General features: G+C 43.3%; 1 protein-coding gene across 1 annotated transcript; it reads left to right on the top strand.

Annotated features, from left to right (window-relative positions):
• Positions 1-12,095: 12,095 nt before the first annotated feature.
• On the top strand, positions 12,096-19,437 carry LOC127336092 (uncharacterized). Its single transcript, XM_051362855.2, has 11 exons — positions 12,096-12,346; positions 12,518-12,684; positions 12,974-13,174; positions 13,256-13,415; positions 13,528-13,889; positions 17,666-17,816; positions 17,908-18,074; positions 18,239-18,439; positions 18,549-18,708; positions 18,816-19,032; positions 19,114-19,437. The coding sequence occupies exons 1-11, from the start codon at positions 12,214-12,216 to the stop codon at positions 19,259-19,261; spliced, it is 2,067 nt and encodes a 688-aa protein (XP_051218815.2). The 5' UTR covers positions 12,096-12,213; the 3' UTR covers positions 19,262-19,437.
• Positions 19,438-20,360: the final 923 nt, after the last annotated feature.

Below are 20,360 nucleotides of genomic sequence, written 5' to 3'. Positions count from 1 at the left end.
CACACTTTATGTCATATTTGTGCATTTTCTGGAACTAACCTATTAACAAGATGCCAAAGTGCCAGTTGCTGTTTTCTGCTGTTTTTGGTTTCAGAAATCCTAGTAACGAAATATTCTCGGAATTGGACGAAATCAACGCCCAGGGTCCTATTTTGCCACGAAGCTTCCAGAAGTCCGAAGAGGAGACGAAGTGGGGCCACGAGGGGGCCACACCCTAGGGCGGCGCGGCCTGGCCCTTGGCCGCGCCGACCTGTGGTGTGGGGCCCTCGTGTGGCCCCCTGACCTGCCCTTTCGCCTACTTAAAGCCTCCGTCGCGAAACCCCCAGTACCGAGAGCCACGATACGGAAAACCTTACTGAGACGCCGCCGCCGCCAATCCCATCTCGGGGGATTCTGGAGATCTCCTCCGGCACCCTGCCGGAGAGGGGATTCATCTCCCGGAGGACTCTTCACCGCCATGGTCGCCTCCAGAGTGATGTGTGAGTAGTCTACCCCTGGACTATGGGTCCATAGCAGTAGCTAGATGGTTGTCTTCTCCCCATTGTGCTATCATTGTCGGATCTTGTGAGCTGCCTAACATGATCAAGATCATCTATCTGTAATTCTATATGTTGCGTTTGTTGGGATCCGATGAATAGAGAATACTTGTTATGTTGATTATCAAAGTTATGTCTATGTGTTGTTTATGATCTTGCATGCTCTCCGTTACTAGTAGATGCTCTGGCCAAGTAGATGCTTGTAACTTCAAGAGGGAGTATTTATGCTCGATAGTGGGTTCATGCCTCCATTGATATCTCTGGGACAAGGATGTAAAGTTCTAAGGTTGTGGATGTGCTGTTGCCACTAGGGATAAAACATTAGTGCTATGTTCAAGGATGTAGTTACTAGTTACATTACGCGCAATACTTAATGCAATTGTCTGTTGTTAGCAACTTAATACTGGAGGGGGTTCGGATGATAACCTGAAGGTGGACTTTTTAGGCATAGATGCAGTTGGATGACGGTCTATGTACTTTGTCGTAATGCCCAATTAAATCTCACTATACTCATCATAATATGTATGTGCATGGTCATGCCCTCTTTATTTGTCAATTGCCCAACTGTAATTTGTTCACCCAACATGCTGTTTATCTTATGGGAGAGACACCTCTAGTGAACTGTGGACCCCGGTCCAATTCTCTATACTGAAATACAATCTACTGCAATCGTTTCTATCGTTTTCTCGCAAACAATCATCTTCCACACAATACGGTTAATCCTTTGTTACAGCAAGCCGGTGAGATTGACAACCTCACTGTTTCGTTGGGGCAAAGTACTTTGGTTGTGTTGTGCAGGTTCCACGTTGGCGCCGGAATCTCTGGTGTTGCGCCGCACTACATCCCGCCGCCATCAACCTTCAACGTGCTTCTTGACTCCTACTGGTTCGATTAAACCTTGGTTTCTTACTGAGGGAAACTTGCCGCTGTGCGCATCACACCTTCCTCTTGGGGTTCCCAACGGACGTGTCAACCACACGCATCACTTCACAACCACAAATAATAATGATTTCTTATGCACACCTATTGCTCCACCTGCTACTACAGCAGAATTCTTTGAAATTAAACCTGCTTTACTGAATCTTGTTATGCGAGAGCAATTTTCTGGTGTTAGTTCTGATGATGCTGCTGCCCATCTCAATAATTTTGTTGAACTATGTGAAATGCAAAAGTATAAGGATGTGGATGGTGACATTATAAAATTAAAATTGTTCCTTTTCTCATTAAGAGGAAGAGCTAAAGATTGGTTGCTATCTCTGCCTAAGAATAGTATTGATTCATGGACTAAATGCAAGGATGCTTTTATTGGTAGATATTATCCCCCTGCTAAAATTATATCTTTGAGGAGTAGCATAATGAATTTTAAACAATTAAATACTGAACATGTTGCTCAAGCTTGGGAAAGAATGAAATCTCTGGTTAAAAATTGCCCAACACATGGACTGACTACTTGGATAATCATCCAAACCTTCTATGCATGACTAAATTTTTCTTCGCGGAATTTATTGGATTCAGCTGCTGGAGGTACCTTTATGTCCATCACTCTTGGTGAAGCAACAAAGCTTCTTGATAATATGATGATCAACTACTCTGAATGGCACACGAAAAGAGCTCCACAAGGTAAGAAGGTAAATTCTGTCGAAGAAACCTCTTCCTTGAGTGATAAGATTGATGCTATTATGTCTATGCTTGTGAATGATAGGACTAATATTGATCCTAATAATGTTCCGTTAGCTTCATTGGTTGCACAAGAAGAACATGTTGATGTAAACTTCATTAAAAATAATAACTTCAACAACAATGCTTACCGGAACAATTCTAGTAACAACTATAGGCCATATCCTTATAATAATGGCAACGGCTATGGTAATTCTTATGGGAATTCTTACAATAATAATAGGAACACACCCCCTGGACTTGAAGCCATGCTTAAAGAATTTATTAGTACACAAACTGCTTTTAACAAATCTGTTGAAGAAAAGCTTGGGAAAATTGATATACTTGCTTCTAAAGTCGATAGTCTTGTCATGATGTTGATCTTTTGAAATCGAAAGTTATGCCTAATGATAATCATCATAATAAAATTGTTACTACAGCAAATGCCATCCAAGTTAGAATTAATGAGAATATAAGATTAATGGCTGAATTGCGTGCTAGGTGGGATAGAGAAGAAAATGAAAAACTAGCTAAAGATAAAAATGTAGCTAAAGTTTGGACTATTACCACCACTAGTAATGCTAATGCTACACATATTGCTGCACCTCCTACTATTACTAATAAAAGAATTGGTGTTAGCAATGTTTCCACTTCTAATGCGAAGCGCGAGAAACTGCCTGAAATTGCTAAAACTGCTGAAATTGCTTGTGATAAAACTGCTGAAATTTTTTCCAACCTTGGGGATGATGATCCCATTGCTGTAGCTCATGATGATTTAGATTTTGATGATTGCCACATCTCTGAAGTTATAAAGTTCTTACAAAAACTTGCTAAGAGTCCCAATGCCAGCGCTGTAAACTTGGCTTTCACAAAACATATTACAAATGCTCTCATAAAAGCTAGAGAAGAGAAACTAGAGCGTGAAACTTCTATTCCTAGAAAGCTAGAGGATGGTTGGGAGCCCATCATTAAGATGAAGGTTAAAGATTTTGATTGTAATGCTTTATGTGATCTTGGTGCAAATATTTCCGTTATGCCTAAGAAAATTTATGATATGCTTGACTTGCCACCATTGAAAAATTGTTATTTGGATGTTAATCTCGCTGATAATGCTAAAAAGAAACCTTTGGGGAGAGTTGATAATGTTCATATTATGGTTAACAATAACCTTGTCCCCGTTGATTTTGTTGTCTTGGATATTGAATGCAATGCATCTTGTCCCATTATATTGGGAAGACCTTTTCTTCGAACTGTTGGTGCTACTATTGATATGAAGGAAGGTAATATAAAATATCAATTTCCTCTCAAGAAAGGTATGGAACACTTCCCTAGAAAGAGAATGAAGTTACCTTTTGATTCTATTATTAGAACAAATTATGATGTTGACACTTCGTCCCTTGATAATACTTGATACACACTTTCTGCGCCTAGCTGAAAGGCGTTAAAGAAAAGCGCTTATGGGAGACAACCCATGTTTTTACCTATAGTACTTTGTTTTTATTTTGTATCTTGGAAGTTGTTTACTACTGTAGCAACCTCTTCTTATCTTAGTTTTGTGTTTTGTTGTGCCAAGTAAAGTCGTTGATAGAAAAGTTCATACTAGATTTGGATTACTGCGCAGTCTCAGATTTTTTTGCTGTCACGAATTTCGACCTGCCTCTCTGTAGGTAGCTCAGAAAATTAAGCCAATTTACGTGCGTGATCCTCAGATATGTACGCAACTTTCATTCAATTTGGGCATTTTCATTTGAGCAAGTCTGGTGCCATTTTAAAATTCGTCTTTATGAACTGTTCTGTTTTGACAGATTCTGCCTTTTATTTCACATTGCCTCTTTTGCTATGTCGGATGAATTTCTTTGATCCATTAATGTCCAGTAGCTTTATGCAATGTCCAGAAGTGTTAAGAATGATTGTGTCACCTCTGAACATGTTAATTTTTGTTGTGCACTAACCCTCTAATGAGTTGTTTCGAGTTTGGTGTGGAGGAAGTTTTCAAGGATCAAGAGAGGAGTATGATGCAACATGATCAAGGAGAGTGAAAGCTCTAAGCTTGGGGATGCCCCGGTGGTTCACCCCTGCATATTCTAAGAAGACTCAAGCGTCTAAGCTTGGGGATGCCCAAGGCATCCCCTTCTTCATCGACAATATTATCAGGTTCCTCCCCTGAAACTATATTTTTATTCCATCACATCTCATGTGCTTTGCTTGGAGCGTCGGTTTGTTTTTGTTTTTGTTTTGTTTGAATAAAATGGATCCTAGCATTCACTTTGTGGGAGAGAGACACGCTCCGCTGTAGCATATGGACAAGTATGTCCTTAGTTTCTACTCATAGTATTCATGACGAAGTTTCTTCTTCGTTAAATTGTTATATGGTTGGAATTGAAAAATGATACATGTAGTAATTGCTATAAATGTCTTAGGTAATGTGATACTTGGCAATTGTTGTGCTCATGTTTAAGCTCTTGCATCATATACTTTGCACCCATTAATGAAGAAATACATAGAGCATGCTAAAATTTGGTTTGCATATTTGGTCTCTCTAAGGTCTAGATAATTTCTAGTATTGAGTTTTGAACAACAAGGAAGACGATGTAGATTCTTATAATGTTTACAATATGTCTTTTATGTGAGTTTTGCTGCACCGGTTCATCCTTGTGTTTGTTTCAAATAAACCTTGCTAGCCTAAACCTTGTATTGAGAGGGAATACTTCTCATGCATTCAAAATACTTGAGCCAACCACTATGCCATTTGTGTCCACCATACCTACCTACTACATGGTATTTCTCCGCCATTCCAAAGTAAATTGCTTGAGTGCTACCTTTAAAATTCCATTCTTCACCTTTGCAATATATAGCTCATGGGACAAATAGCTTAAAAACTATTGTGGTATTGAATATGTACTTATGCACTTTATCTCTTATTAAGTTGCTTGTTGTGCGATAACCATGTTTCTGGGGACGCCATCAACTATTCTTTGTTGAATATCATGTGAGTTGCTATGCATGTCCGTCTTGTTTGAAGTAAGAGCGATCTACCACCTTATGGTTAAGCATGCATATTGTTAGAGAAGAACATTGGGCCGCTAACTAAAGCCATGATCCATGGTGGAAGTTTTAGTTTGGACATATATCCTCAATCTCATATGAGAAAATTACTAATTGTTGCCACATGCTTATGCATAAAAGAGGAGTCCATTATCTGTTGTCTATGTTGTCCCGGTATGGATGTCTAAGTTGAGAATAATCAATAGCGAGAAATCCAATGCGAGCTTTCTCCTTAGACCTTTGTACAGGCGGCATAGAGGTACCCCTTTGTGACACTTGGTTAAAACATGTGCATTGTGATGATCCGGTAGTCCAAGCTAATTAGGACAAGGTGCGGGCACTATTAGTATACTATGCATGAGGCTTGCAACTTGTAAGATATAATTTACATGATACATATGCTTTATTACTACCGTTGACAAAATTGTTTCATGTTTTCAAAATCAAAGCTCTAGCACAAATATAGCAATCGATGCTTTTCCTCTATGGAGGACCATTCTTTTACTTTCATTGTTGAGTCAGTTCACCTATTTCTCTCCACCTCAAGAAGCAAACACTTGTGTGAACTGTGCATTGATTCCTACATATTTGCATATTGCACTTATTATATTACTCTATGTTGACAATATCCATGAGATATACATGTTACAAGTTGAAAGCAACCGCTGAAACTTAATCTTCCTTTGTGTTGCTTCAACACCTTTACTTTGAATTATTGCTTTATGAGTTAACTCTTATGCAAGACTTATTGATGCTTGTCTTGAAAGTACTATTCATGAAAAGTCTTTGCTTTATGATTCACTTGTTTACTCATGTCATTACCATTGTTTTGATCGCTGCATTCACTACATATGCTTTACAAATAGTATGATCAAGGTTATGATGGCATGTCACTCCAGAAATTATCTTTGTTATCGTTTTACCTGCTCGGGACGAGCAGAACTAAGCTTGGGGATGCTGATACGTCTCCAACGTATCGATAATTTCTTATGTTCTATGCCACATTATTGATGTTATCTACATGTTTTATGCACACTTTATGTCATATTCGTGCATTTTCTGGAACTAACCTATTAACAAGATGCCGAAGTGCAAGTTGCTGTTTTCTGCGGTTTTTGGTTTCAGAAATCCTAGTAACGAAATATTCTCGGAATTGGACGAAATCAACGCCCAGGGTCCTATTTTGCCACGAAGCTTCCAGAAGTCCGAGGGAGAGTCGAAGTGGGGCCACGAGGTGGCGACACACCAGGGCGGCGCGGCCCAGGCCCTGGCCGCGCCGGCCTGTGGTGTGGGCCCCTCGTGCCCCTTCTTGACCTGCCCTTCCGCCTACTTAAAGCCTCCGTCGCGAAACCCCCAGTACCGAGAGCCACGATACGTAAAACCTTACTGAGACGCCGCCGCCGCCAATCCCATCTCGGGGGATTCTGGAGATCTCCTCCGGCACCCTGCCGGAGAGGGGATTCATCTCCCGGAGGACTCTACACCGCCATGGTCGCCTCCGGAGTGATGAGTGAGTAGTTCACCCCTGGACTATGGGTCCATAGCAGTAGCTAGATGGTTGTCTTCTCCTCATTGTGCTTCATTGTTGGATCTTGTGAGCTGCCTAACATGATCAAGATCATCTATCTGTAATTCTATATGTTGCGTTTGTTGGGATCCGATGAATAGAGAATACTTGTTATGTTGATTATCAATCTATTATCTATGTGTTGTTTATGATCTTGCATGCTCTCCGTTATTAGTAGAGGCTCTGGCCAAGTTGATGCTAGTAACTCCAAGAGGGAGTATTTATGCTCGATAGTGGGTTCATGCCTCCATTGATATCTGGGACAGTGACAGAAAGTTCTAAGGTTGTGGATGTGCTGTTGCCACTAGGGATAAAACATTGATGCTATGTCTAAGGATGTAGTTATTGATTACATTACGCGCAATACTTAATGCAATTGTCTGTTGTTAGCAACTTAATACTGGAGGGGGTTCGGATGATAACCTGAAGGTGGACTTTTTAGGCATAGATGCATGCTGGATAGCGGTCTATGTACTTTGTCGTAATGCCCAATTAAATCTCACAATACTCATCATAATATGTATGTGCATGGTCATGCCCTCTCTATTTGTCAATTGCCCAACTGTAATTTGTTCACCCAACATGCTTTTATCTTATGGGAGAGACACCTCTAGTGAACTGTGGACCCCGGTCCAATTCTCTTTACTGAAATACACCCATCGCAATATCGTTTCTACTGTTTTCTGCAAACAATCATCATCCACACTATACATCTAATCCTTTGTTACAGCAAGCCGGTGAGATTGACAACCTCACTGTTTCGTTGGGGCAAAGTACTTTGGTTGTGTTGTGCAGGTTCCACGTTGGCGCCGGAATCTCTGGTGTTGCGCCGCACTACGTCCCGCCGCCATCAACCTTCAACGTGCTTCTTGGCTCCTACTGGTTCGATAAACCTTGGTTTCATACTGAGGGAAAACTTGCCGCTGTACGCATCACATCTTCCTCTTGGGGTTCCCAACGGACGCGTGTTGTACGCGTATCAGGTATAAATTTCTTTTACCATAATGTCTGCCCCGTGGCTTTATAACATGCTATAATTTTTGCATACACCGTGAATGATGCAACTATTGTCTGTTTGGAGCTTCTCCACGAAATAGCCCCCCCTGCGAGAGTGAATACATATCCAGATGTGGATTTTCTATCATCTTTATCTCCCGCAAAATCAGCATCTGGATACCCTCTTATTTCTAGGGAATCAGATCTTCTGTATGTTAGCATGTAGTTATTTGTGCCTTTCACATAGCGCAATGCCTTCTTTATCATTTTCCAGATATCTACCGAGTACTCTGATGATAAAGGCTAAGTCAGGGCGAGTGCACACCATCCACCATCAGGAATCTAGTTTTATCCTCCCATCTTTCGGCCTCTCAACTGTCTAGCGGCAGCCGATGATTTGATAACGGAATTTAGATAATGGATACACCACAAAATCAGTTCTAATTTCTGAAGTCTAATTGGTTCTCTAATTCCCCTGTAATCAAGCCATCCGTAAGAAACGAACACTACTACAGATTGGCTTACCGCCGGCACACCGAATTTGCTACCGCCGGTGGATTGGCAAACACCGGTAACTACCATGCCGGTGGTAATATAATACCGCCGGCGGTTCCCAATCCGACGGGGGTAATCCATCCCATCGTTGGCATTTTAACAGAACCGCCGAGGTTATGTCTCGCAAGAAAAAAAAGGTACGTTGGTCCTCCCTGACTAGGGCATGCCACCACTTGCAGGGCATAGATCAAGAATTTTCCACCAAACACCCTAAAAGAAAAAAAAGAAAAAGCCATCGCGTCTCGTCACTGTCCAAACGCCCTCCTTGAGCACCTCCTCGATCTCCACGATGAGGTCGTCGGGGATCTTAGCGCCGAAGCAGATGCAGACGAGGATGCTGCAGATGGTGAGGCGGCAGTTGGCCATGACGCGGATGGCGCCCGTAGAGGCGTGCTCAGCGCGGAGGCGGCGGAGGTGCGCGCCCATGGCCCACTCCGGGATCCACGAGAAGCCCTTGACCTGCGGCGGGGACACGATCTCGGACACGAAGTTGCGACGCAGCGCGCGCCAGAGCGGGCCATAGGGGCGGAGTTGACTGTGCACTTGCCGACACTGAAGAGGAGGTGGATGGGGCTGCAGCAGCTCCGGCGTGCCGTCGACGGAGGGGCGCGGCGAGGAAGACCACAGCGTGGAGGATGGGGAAGTGCCGGAGGGAGGGACCGAGGCGGCGCCTTGAAAAGGGGGGGCACGGGAGGGCGACCGGCGACGGGACCTGCAGGAAGACGACGGTCACCGTCGGTAGGACACACAGAGAGAGGGGGAAAGAGATGAGGGGCGTGGTTCTCTCCGCTGTTCTTTCGTGAGGAAGGGGAAGAAGGAAGTGGTTGAGGGGCGTGGCTGGGACTTGTCTTGTGGTAGGTGGCTGGGTCTAGGCCTCATGCATGGAGTGTGGGGGAAATACCCTCGACAAATTAGACTGGAAGCGCCGGCGGTAATTTTCGGCCCGGTTGGCCCATCCAGCCCATTTCATCTCCGGTGGTTGTAAATCGTATTCGCCGGCGATAGTAAACTTACCTCTGGAGATTTTAGGCCCAAACCGCCGGCGGTAAAGGGAGGCTCATCCGGGTGCCCATCCGGGCGCTTATCCCCGACGTTTCGAGTACCAACTCGCCGGCGGTAAGGCCCCTATCCCCGGCGACCAGAAACAAACCCGCCGGCGATAACTTACCCCGGCGACCACAAATCCTTCCCGCCGGCGGTAACAAGTGCGGCTATAAGCCTTTTTCTAGTAGTGGAAATTTATGTTTGCAAGGCTTTCTGCTAATTTTTGTAGGTAGTCGGTTGGCTTGTGGTGAAAAGCAACGGACAGATTGATGCATGGACATCTTTTTTTTTGAAGCTGAACGGTGAGTTTTCTCACTGCATATTTTTATATTTTATTAAAATAAAGAACTGTACAAACAGTGCTAGAGAAAAGCACTTGAACAAAAAGAAGAAGGAAAGGATCCTACAAAATTATACAAAATTTTCTACCCAAACCTGCAGTCCCGCATAAGATTTCCTCTTAGCCTTGTGAATAAGGAGATGCAGTTCGTCCTTTAATTTGCGCCTGGCTCTGTATAGACTGGGAGTCAGTCCTTTGAAGATAAAATCATTACGTGTCGTCCAAATCGACCAACAAATAAGAATGATGAGTTCCATGAAGAAAGGCTGCCGTATATGTACTTTGATACTCTGTATATAGCTCTGGATATCATTTGGCATAGTCACTTGAGAGAGATTCCAGAGAGGGCACATGTACTTCCAACATTGTATTGCAAACGGGCAGGTGAAGAATAAATGATCTCTAGTCTCAAGAACTACTTGATTACACATGATGCATGTGTAATCATTCATAAAGAAATTCTTCTTTGCAAGAGGACTCTTGTGTTTAAACGATTATGAATTAGTAACCAGAAGAACACTCTATGTTTGATGCATGGACATCTAGGGAACAATGGACTGCAATTGGGCAAAAAATATGGAAATGAAAGTTAAGCACGATGGATTCTTACCATTTTTTGGAAAAAAAATTTGTGTTTTATTTGCGGATGATGTTGCATATACATTAGAAAGTGCAAATACTTTGTCATTTTGTTTGCAAGAACCTAGACATCCTCAATGTCATGTCTAATGTCAATCCAATAATGAATGACATGTAAACGACCAAGAATGTATGGGAGAGAACCACTTCTTCAAAAGATATATTTATTCTCTAAAGAACTTGATATTCCTACTCTTAACATGCCGGATGAAGGGATGACAATTTTTGCCAATTGCTTCTCGGCAATGAATATTTTCAAGAATGTGTTGTGGAATAAAATGGGAGGGTAATTCATTAGTGGTTGTCTCATTTGTTTTGTGGAGAAAGATAAGCTTTCCACTATTTGAAGGGAATATGTGATTCATCATTTTAACAAAGTGAAAAATGGAGAAGGAAAATTGGAGAATGTGAAAGAGTCCAATCACATTTTTCGAAATGGGGGTAGAACCCAGTCTCTGCATCCAATGGATGCACGCAGCCTTTTATTGCATCATTTAATAAAGCGATAACAAACATCCAATATCCGTACAAAAAGATCATGGATCCACTAAAGTTGCAACATGAATCAACCATCGAAACAGGGAATACAAAATCTGCCTATGCATCTTGTATTCTCTTAAAATGCCGCCAACCACCCTAGTTGAAGATAGCCTGAACGACCGCCATCAAACGATAGCACCCAGTATCCATATGTCCCCGTTGATCCTCGGGCAGAAGGTAGGACCACATGTTGATCAACTAAATAGTTCGATGGATAGCCTGCAAAAATTGAGAAGGAGCGGCACCGTTAAAAACAACATCATTTCGACAATTCCATATTGTCCAGACTAAAGAGTCCAATCACATAGTTCTATTATCAATACTTCTCCAGTCTTTAATTATTTGCATGACCTTTCTTAATAAAGAATGTTTTCTATATTGTCCCTGTTCTTCAGGATGGTACAATTGAGGCTTGAACTCGCTATTTACGAGTTGGAATATGAACAAGTGGATTTAGCACGTCATTTAAATGATATGTCTAGTCTTCATTAATGTAACTACTACTACTTGACTGCACACTTTCGCTGCTTATATTTTCTTTAACGCTTTTATACTACTCCCTCCGATTCATATTAATTGACTTCAATATGGATGTATCTAGAACTAAAATGTGTCTAGATACATCCATATTAGAGTCAATTAATATGAACCGGAGGGAGTATGATATGGAGATGGCGCAGTATAGTTCTCCATTATATTAGTTTGATTTGCATAGCTCTAGAGTAGCACCCATCGACATATTTTCCTAGATTCAACGTTGGGTTTCAGTATTTCAATGTTATAGTCCTCAAGGATTCAAGGTCTGCATCGTATTGAACACTATGTTCTGTACCCCTGCTCATGGAAGCACTATTTCTAGACCAGCCTTACATGTGACGCATCTACTGTTTATGGAATGGAAGGTATCATAAACCACTTCAGTCACAAAAAACTGACAAAAGAAAAGGGGAAATCGCTATCAGCAATTGACTACTCAGTGAGTCACGAGGCAATCGGTCCAACAGTTAGGTAAGACTATTTGTTGAGACGTGGAGTAGGTTGAACCCGGTGCCAAAATAGGTTTAATGTCGCATGGAGTACTGCTTTAATGCTGGGTACTAGTATATTAGTGCAAAATATCTTCAGTGTACACAAATAAATGAGAACCATTAGTTATAAGTAGTAGCTAATAAAATACTAGAAAATATGAAACATTAATCGTGGTCAGTTAGCTTTCCGAATAAAATTATCCTAGTGCGTGCAGTGCGAACGACACTTTAGCTCGCCCGGGCAGGAACCCACCGACGGGCGATACGATGGCGGCCGCAGGTGATGGGAGCAGGAGGAAGACGGCGTGCGTCACCGGAGGGAACGGGTATATCGCGTCGGCGCTCGTGAAGATGCTGCTGGAGAAGGGATACGCCGTGAAGACGACCGTCAGAAACCCAGGTTAGATCGATCACTCTCCTGTCCAGTGTGACTCTGGCTGTTCCTTTCGACACAGGGAACAAAATCTGTGCTCGATCTCTTTCAGCTGCTGCCGTGAGAATTTATTGGAATTTTGTTGGCATCTGAAACAGAAATTGATAAAGGCGTTCTGTTCTAAATTTTTGATTTCAGATGACATGGAGAAGAACTCCCACCTCAAGGATCTGCAAGCGCTGGGCCCCTTGGAGGTGTTCCGCGCCGACCTGCAAGAAGAGGGCAGCTTCGACGACGCCGTGGCCGGCTGCGACTACGTCTTCCTCGTCGCCGCTCCGGTGAACCTCAAAACAGAAAACCCCGAGGTAAAGATCAGCCGTCACGCCACAGTCAGACTGTCGTCGGAGTCAATTATTTCTTCCTGGCTGTCACTCACTGTCGGACTCTGGTGGCTGTCGTCGGAGTCAATAAGTTGTAACACCACTGTCAGACTGTCGTCGGTGTGAATTATTTCTTCCTTCGTCTAGTACTTAGCACGCATTCTTCAGGCTGTCACAGTGTCAGCCACTCTCAGGCCGTGGAGACACCAACTACGGAGTACAGACACTTGTACGCACAATCGCGCACTGTTTCTAACTCGTTTGGTAATGGTAGAAAGACATGGTGGAGCCTGCCGTCGGAGGAACTCTGAACGTGATGAGGTCGTGCGTGAGGGCAGGGACGGTGAAGCGCATTGTCCTGACATCGTCGGTGGCGTCCGTCTCCGCCCGTCCTCTGGATGGCGACGGCCATGTCCTGGACGAGGAGTCCTGGTCCGACGTCGACTTCCTCAGAGCCAAAGCGACCGGTCACTGGGTACGCGCACATCTACATGTTCAGTCGATTATCTCTGTGCGGCTAAAACCATGACACGATTTTGAGTATGTAACGTTTCAGGGGTACCCTGTGTCGAAGGTGCTTCTGGAGAAGGCGGCGTGCGCGTTCGCGCAGGAGAGCGGCATCAGCCTGGTCACCGTGTGCCCCGTCGTCGTGGTGGGCGCGGCGCCGGCCGTGAAGGTCCACACCAGCGTCCCCGACGTCCTCTCCCCGCTATCCGGTGAGCCCTGCAACAAATTTAATATGCACAGTGATAAAACAATCTGAACCTTCAGCGTACGCCTCAACGGTCTGGAGCGATGAGCAGCGTGTGTCTGACGAAATGGTTTCAGGCGACGAAGCCAAGATCCGCATCCTGCAGCAGATCGAAACGGTGTCCGGCTCAATCTCGTTGGTCCACGTCGACGACCTCTGCCGCGCCGAGGTGTTCCTCGCCGAGAAGGAGGCGGAGGCGGCGGGGCGGTACATCTGCTGCAGCCTCAGCACCACTGCCGGCGTGCTCGCCCGCTTCCTCTCCGTCAAGTACCCGCAGTACAAAGTCAGGACCGACCGGTTCAGTGGTTCCCCCGAGAAGCCGAGAGTGTGCATGTCGTCGGCGAAGCTCGTCGCGGAAGGGTTCCAGTACAAGCACAAGACCCTGGACGAGATATGCGATGATGTCGTCGAGTATGGCAGGGTCTTGGGAATCCTTCCGTACTGATACGCGAACGCGACGAGCCACCCATCTATCTCTAAATCTCACCATCAAGCGATGCGCTTGCAATAAGTCTAGCCTCCTCCTAAGTACAAGTATGCTGGAATGGGGTTTTGTAGTGCATACTGACAGCATTTCCAATCTTATACGAGTATATGAAACTCGCTCCGTATCAAAGTATAAGACATAAATTTAATGAAAAGTACACATTATCTATAGGATACAATATCCATATCAACAGATCTACCATGAAATATAGTCATATGGTGTACTTATTAAGTATTGTAGATGTCAATATTTTTCTTCGCATCTTTTTCATCAAACTTTGCAAAACTTAACTTTTGGCTAAATTTATACACTAGTAGAAAATGAGTCTTTCGTTCGGAGCTACAAAGAGCACTAGTCCCGTCGCTATTTGATTCGGGACTAGTTCGGAGCAGTAAAGCTAGAACGCGCGGCAAGCTTTAGTCTCGGTTCGACCGGGACCTTTAGTCCCGGTTGGTGATACCATCCGGGACTAAAGGAGATGGTGCGTCGGGTGCGATTACCTTTAGCTCCGGTTGATATCACCAACCGGGACTACAGGTCCATCTCTATATATACCCCAGCCCTGCCCCGGGTTGTGAGCCACACTTAGTTTTTTCCCTTCCAAGCACAAGAGGTGTATGTTGGTTGGCTTTCTTTTCTTATGCACAAGAGGTGTTTGATGAAATTGCTCAAACATGTTTCACTTGAGTTCACACAATACAAATATGATATGAAGTACTCGAGTCACACTTAAGGTTTCTCCTCCTTTTTCCCCTCTCAATCGAGGTTAATAACTTTTTCCTTTCACCTGTCATATATTTTGTAATGAGGTTGTAAGAGATAGTAGTGATAGTATGCATGTTCAAATATTATGTCTGTAGTTTTTCTAGAGTAAACAACCGTCACTTTATTGATCAATAATGTTTACAGAAACAGAAGAATCTTCTCTGTTTATCTTGTATACATAACTTCAGTAATTTGATCCAATCTGTTTTTGAACGTTTACTATAAAACCCTAGTATTCCTTGAAGGTTCTCCAACTGACAAAGCGAACCTAGAAACATTTTTTTCTTCTGTATCTAACTGTAGTCATTGCATGGAAGAAAGACGTATTGTCATCACCCATTTTTTCCACCTTATGGTATGTATATGGATTTCCATATATCCTTCTTGCAAGCTGTAAAGTGCTGATACCTGCCTTTGATAATACTACGAAAAATCCACTCAAAAATATGTAAGGTTCTGACCTCCTCAATGTCATCAATCATCAAAATGATCATGTTGCAATTTGCAACCATAGTATCAAAAATTGAGAGGTCATCATTCCATTTTTAGGGGCTTTCTCAATACTTTCAGCACTAAGGTGATTATCTTAGCACTTTTGCCAAGAACATGCCTATCCTATGTCTATGTGGTATCTATAATGCCTTAAACTTCAAGCGAAAGTTTATCCTAATGCATACTTATATGCAAGAATACAAATATGTGTATCAAAAAGTTAGATATAATGTGAGCATGATGAATTCACAAGTTTCAATACAAAAATAGACAATTTTTTTAAGAAAGTATGGTTTATAAGGAATTTCATAACCTATAGGTCATTATTTGTTAATTATTACATGAACAAGACGAATGTGTTGATTTCCATCAAACATCTTTCAATGAAAATCAACAATCCAAAGGAGAAAGGACGTGAAAATAAACCAAAATAGACATAACACACATATATAAGGACACCTAGACATAGATATAGACATAGACAGAGACATAGACATAGACAGACACATAGAGTCTGAAAGCCAAATAGACATGACTGATTATGAGAGATAGAGACACAAATAAAAAATCCAATATAATTTGATTATCAAATATATATAATTAAAAATAGATATATACAAGGAAACAAAAGGAGAAAAAAATATTTTATTATTATTTTGAATTATGTATTGTATTTTTATTTCAATTTCTCTATGTTGTTATGTTTTACATGTTTCTTATTTTTGATATTTTTATTTTTTTCTAATTATGTTTTGTAGTTATTTTTTTGCTCACTTTTTTGTAGTTTTATGCCCCTTGAATTTATAATAATTTGTTGGCTTTTGAGGAAATGTCAAGTAACACTCTGTTTGTGCTCCTTCACCCCCTTGTTATTTATACTACGCATGTGGCTATGTACTCTAGAGAGGTTGAATTCTATATGTTAATTTGACTTGGGATAGCATTTGATAGTTACTTCGTGGTCTCGATCCTTATCATCTTTGTGTTGGGGACACATTAAGCTTGGTCCTATCATGTTACACCAATGAGCTGTCAAGAAATACACGTAGACAACTTAATTATAGAATGGAACTAAGCATAAAATGAAAAGGTGTCTAAGCAATTAAGGCAACTAGACGTTCAAGAGAAGTACCATATGATTTTTTAATGTACCATGCCTTCTTATACATAAGTGTAGTCATGTTGAATTCACAACCATTTCAAATTATGTACACGGAAATGACATAGAAACAAGCATATAAATTTAAGGATCCAAAGAAGAAAAGACATAAAATTAAACAAAAATAAACATGACTAGCATAGACAAGTACATGACACAATGACATGGACATAGACGTTGACATGACTGAGTAAACAGAGACGGGAAATAAATTAAAATGATCTGTACTCAATTTTAAAAATAAACATAGATATAGATATACAACAACTACAAATAGAAATAGAAATGAAGGCAAAGTAGATGAAGAAATAAAAAATAAGAAAGCATTATACATTTTAATTATTACTTCCCCTTCCTCTTCTTTGTTTTGTTTAAGTATTTGTTAATCTTTTTTATTCCATAGTTGCTACTTCGTTTCTAAAATTTCTACCATTTTTTTCTAGTAATTCTGTTTTGTTTTCACTTTTGCAGCTCCTTTGGTTTGCATTATACAATGTTAAATATATACGAGTATGCACATACCACACCCCCGGGGCATTTTATAATATACCACACTTTTTTCACATCTCTATTATTTACCACATGATCACCACCTGTCATGTGGTAAATAATAGAGAATCAAAGAAAAGTGTGGTATATTATAAAATATCCCACACCCCCTGTATCTCTACATACGAGAGCTAGGTTGAATTCCATATTAGTTTGACTTGGAGAGAATTGTATAGTTACCACCTCGTGTTCCAGGCCTGGACACCTTGTAGTGGGTAGCACGTCAAGGTCGAGCTCATTAGTCATTACGCATTGACCTTGGAGAGAATTATACAGTTACCTCGTGTTCCTACCCTTGGATAGTTTTGGTTGGTAGCACGTCAACTTGAGGCTCATACAGGACTGACTGACAGAGACTTAATTTGGAGATAATTATACAGTTAGCTCGTGTTCGTCGTGTTCTCATCTTCAGCATCTTTTAGTTGCAGGTAAACCCGGACAAGACAACGACTCTGGAGTTTGGACTGGAGATAATTTTATTGTTACAACAGCCACAAATTTCGGAGATAAGTATACAGTACAATGTGTGTAGGGCATCTTCGTGCTCCTCGTGTTCTGGCTAGTGCAATCATTCCTCGTCCAGTCGTGCTCTCAGTTGTGCCCCGCCGCTGGTCCAGGTCAACAGACAGCATGATCAGCCACCGGCTACGACATCTCTACATAATGCACGTGCAGGGTGCGAGCCTAATCCAGAGTCTCCTCACACAAGCACAGAGGAACAGAGCTCTCCTGTGGCTGGCGTTCTCAGGAGAATTGTAGCTAGCAAGAAAGCGGCAGCATGACGTCGGCGGCAGGTGATGGTGTGAGCAGGAAGACGGCGTGTGTCACCGGAGGTAGCGGCTACATCGCCTCGGCGCTCGTGAAAATGCTGCTGGAGAAGGGATATGCCGTGAAGACGACGGTCAGGAACCCCGGTAACAGATCTTCTCATGCTATGGAGGGATTCTGTCATTTCGGTTGGCCTCGGAAATGAATAGGCGCCGTGGTTAATTTTGAATATTTCAGATGACGAGGTGAAGAACGCTCATCTCAAGGACTTGCAAGCGCTCGGTCCCCTGGAGGTGTACCGCGCTGACCTGGAGGAAGAGGGCAGCTTCGACGACGCCGTTGCCGGCTGCGACTATGCCTTCCTCGTCGCCGCTCCAGTGGCCCTCATGCCAGAGAACCCCGAGGTAAGCCCTCCAGCTTAAAATCACTGTCAATCTGGCATGTGTGCCATCTGTTTGTTCTTCGTCTGGTTTAGTGGCTTGAATTCTTCAGGCTGCCACTCACTCTGTAAACTCTGAAAAATTCTGGACTCGATCTGTTTTGAAGTCGTTTGGTCACGTCTTGTCAGGAAGAGGTGATCCAGCCGGCCATCCGAGGAACCCTGAACGTGATGAGGTCGTGCGTCAAGGCAGGGACGGTGAAGCGCGTGATCCTGACGTCGTCGACGGCCGCGGTCTCGAGCCGGCCGCTGGAAGGCGACGGCCATGTCCTGGATGAGGAGTCCTGGTCCGATGTCGAATACCTCAGAGAGAAGAAGATCGGCACGTGGGTGAGTACACACTATATGCGTTCACGCATGTTCAGTCAGAAGCAGTCTATCTGCAGCTTCAATCTTTCCCCGATCATCAATGGATGGATAAAACTCTGGAATGCTGCAGGCGTACCCTGCCTCGAAAGTGCTGGCAGAGAAGGCGGCTGTGGCGTTCGCGGAGGAGAACGGCATGAGCCTGGTCACCTTGTGCCCCGTCGTGGTGGTGGGCGGTGCCCCGGCGACGAAAGTCAAGACCAGCGTCCCCGAGTTGCTCTCCCTGCTATCCGGTGCGGCCTGAAACTGAATTTTAGTCGATTGTGTTCTTCTCCACGCACGTACGTACGTCGTGGTGGTCAACGTACTCACATCGATCGCTTGTGATGGACGGCCTCAGGCGACGATGACATGGTCGACAAGCTGGAGCTCATCGAGGCGGCCTCTGGCTCGATCCCGCTGGTCCACATCGACGACGTCTGCGGCGCCGAGATCTTCGTCGCCGAGGCGGAGGCACCGGCGGGGCGGTACATCGTGTGCACCCTCAACACCACCGCCATTGAGCTCGCCCGTTTCCTCCACGCCAAGTACCCGCAGTACGAGCTCAACATCGATCAGTACGTACCGAAACTGAACTTACCGCCTCTCCACATGCAAAATGCCTTCTGCCAATGTGTAACCTTCTGTTTCCATTGCAGCATTGGTGCTCTCCCGGAGAAGCCCAGAGTCTCCATCTGGTCGGACAAGCTCCAAAAGGAAGGGTTCCAGTACAAGTACAATAACCTGGACCAGGTATACGACGACATCGTCCCGTACGGCAAGAAATTGGGAATCCTTCCGAAATGATACTTTGGTCCTCTCGATCGTGCGATCTCAGAACCAAACTAGCCGCTTACAACTTGCAAGTATTCTGAAGTGTGGTTGTTCAGTTCAGTGTATGACTGTATGTGAAAATAAGGTACGAGAAGGTCTTTGTCATTTTGAATGTGATTGAGAAATGTTTGCAAATCATGCATCGTTGAGAGCCGTGTTATTTTTCTTTTTGACCTGGACGTGTAATTTAATATATTCTCAAAATTTGCACGTTCATCAACCACCAAAGCTACATCATTATTGTCCACACTGAAAGTGGTATATAATGTGGGTCACTTTCAACATCCCAAAAAAGCCTATCCGTATTGTCATTTACCACTAGCTTGCAATGCTCTTGATCTACTCCTGATTGACGAGTGCTCACCAACGTGCCCCCTTTTTAATTGTTTATCTTTGCTTTCTTCCACACAAATAGGGCAAGACTGTCCGAATATGCGGTGGCGTGGTGGCTGAGATGTGTCTAATGGCTCGGCAGGCTCGTTGTTGGTTGAATTCTGTCGAATTTAGTACACATAGAGGAACTCATGTATTCATTGCCCCTGAACCTCGTCAATATTTTTGTATGTATTTTTGCGATTGCTTGTCCTCGTATGACTGATATTGTACTTTGATTCTTTTACGGTTATCAAAACAACAGAAGTGTAGGAAATATCTTGAGTAACGTGGTCATGGAACAAACTATTGAGTAATGTGGCAAGGAGAAGAAGGTCTTCAAGACCAACCTCCTTGCCGAGGTGGATACTCTGGATCGTGAAGCAGATTCCAATTGGTTAGATGAGGATGGATGGGCCCTCTCATATTACCCGGAGGACCATCTTGTGCACCTTGCTAACATTGTGGAAGAATAGTGGCGCCAAAGGAGTCGAGTCCAGTGGCTCCTGAAGGGGGATGCGTGCATGTATTTTTTTTTCCATGACATTGCCAATGTCAGGAGAAGCAAATGCAACATCCCAAGGTTCATCACTGATCATGGGGATATCTCTGAGCAAAGAGACATCCTAGCACATGTCTATGATTTCTATCGACAGTTGATGAGATCAACTCGCGAGCCTAGGGGTTTCTTTTTTAGGGC

The sequence above is a fragment of the Lolium perenne genome, chromosome 2 (assembly GCF_019359855.2).
Source record: "Lolium perenne isolate Kyuss_39 chromosome 2, Kyuss_2.0, whole genome shotgun sequence".
NCBI lineage: Eukaryota > Viridiplantae > Streptophyta > Magnoliopsida > Poales > Poaceae > Lolium > Lolium perenne.
The sequence above is the reverse complement of the archived record's forward strand: the minus strand, read 5'-3'. Positions and strand labels throughout refer to the sequence as shown.

Bases quoted from the DNA above. Each gene is read 5' to 3' on its own strand.
- LOC127336092 (XM_051362855.2), top strand. From the start codon at position 12,214: ATGGCGGCCGCAGGTGATGGGAGCAGGAGGAAGACGGCGTGCGTCACC. The intron at 13,175-13,255 runs GTACGCGCACAT...GTAACGTTTCAG, and splicing joins CCAAAGCGACCGGTCACTGG to GGGTACCCTGTGTCGAAGGT. The intron at 18,075-18,238 runs GTAAGCCCTCCA...ACGTCTTGTCAG, and splicing joins TCATGCCAGAGAACCCCGAG to GAAGAGGTGATCCAGCCGGC.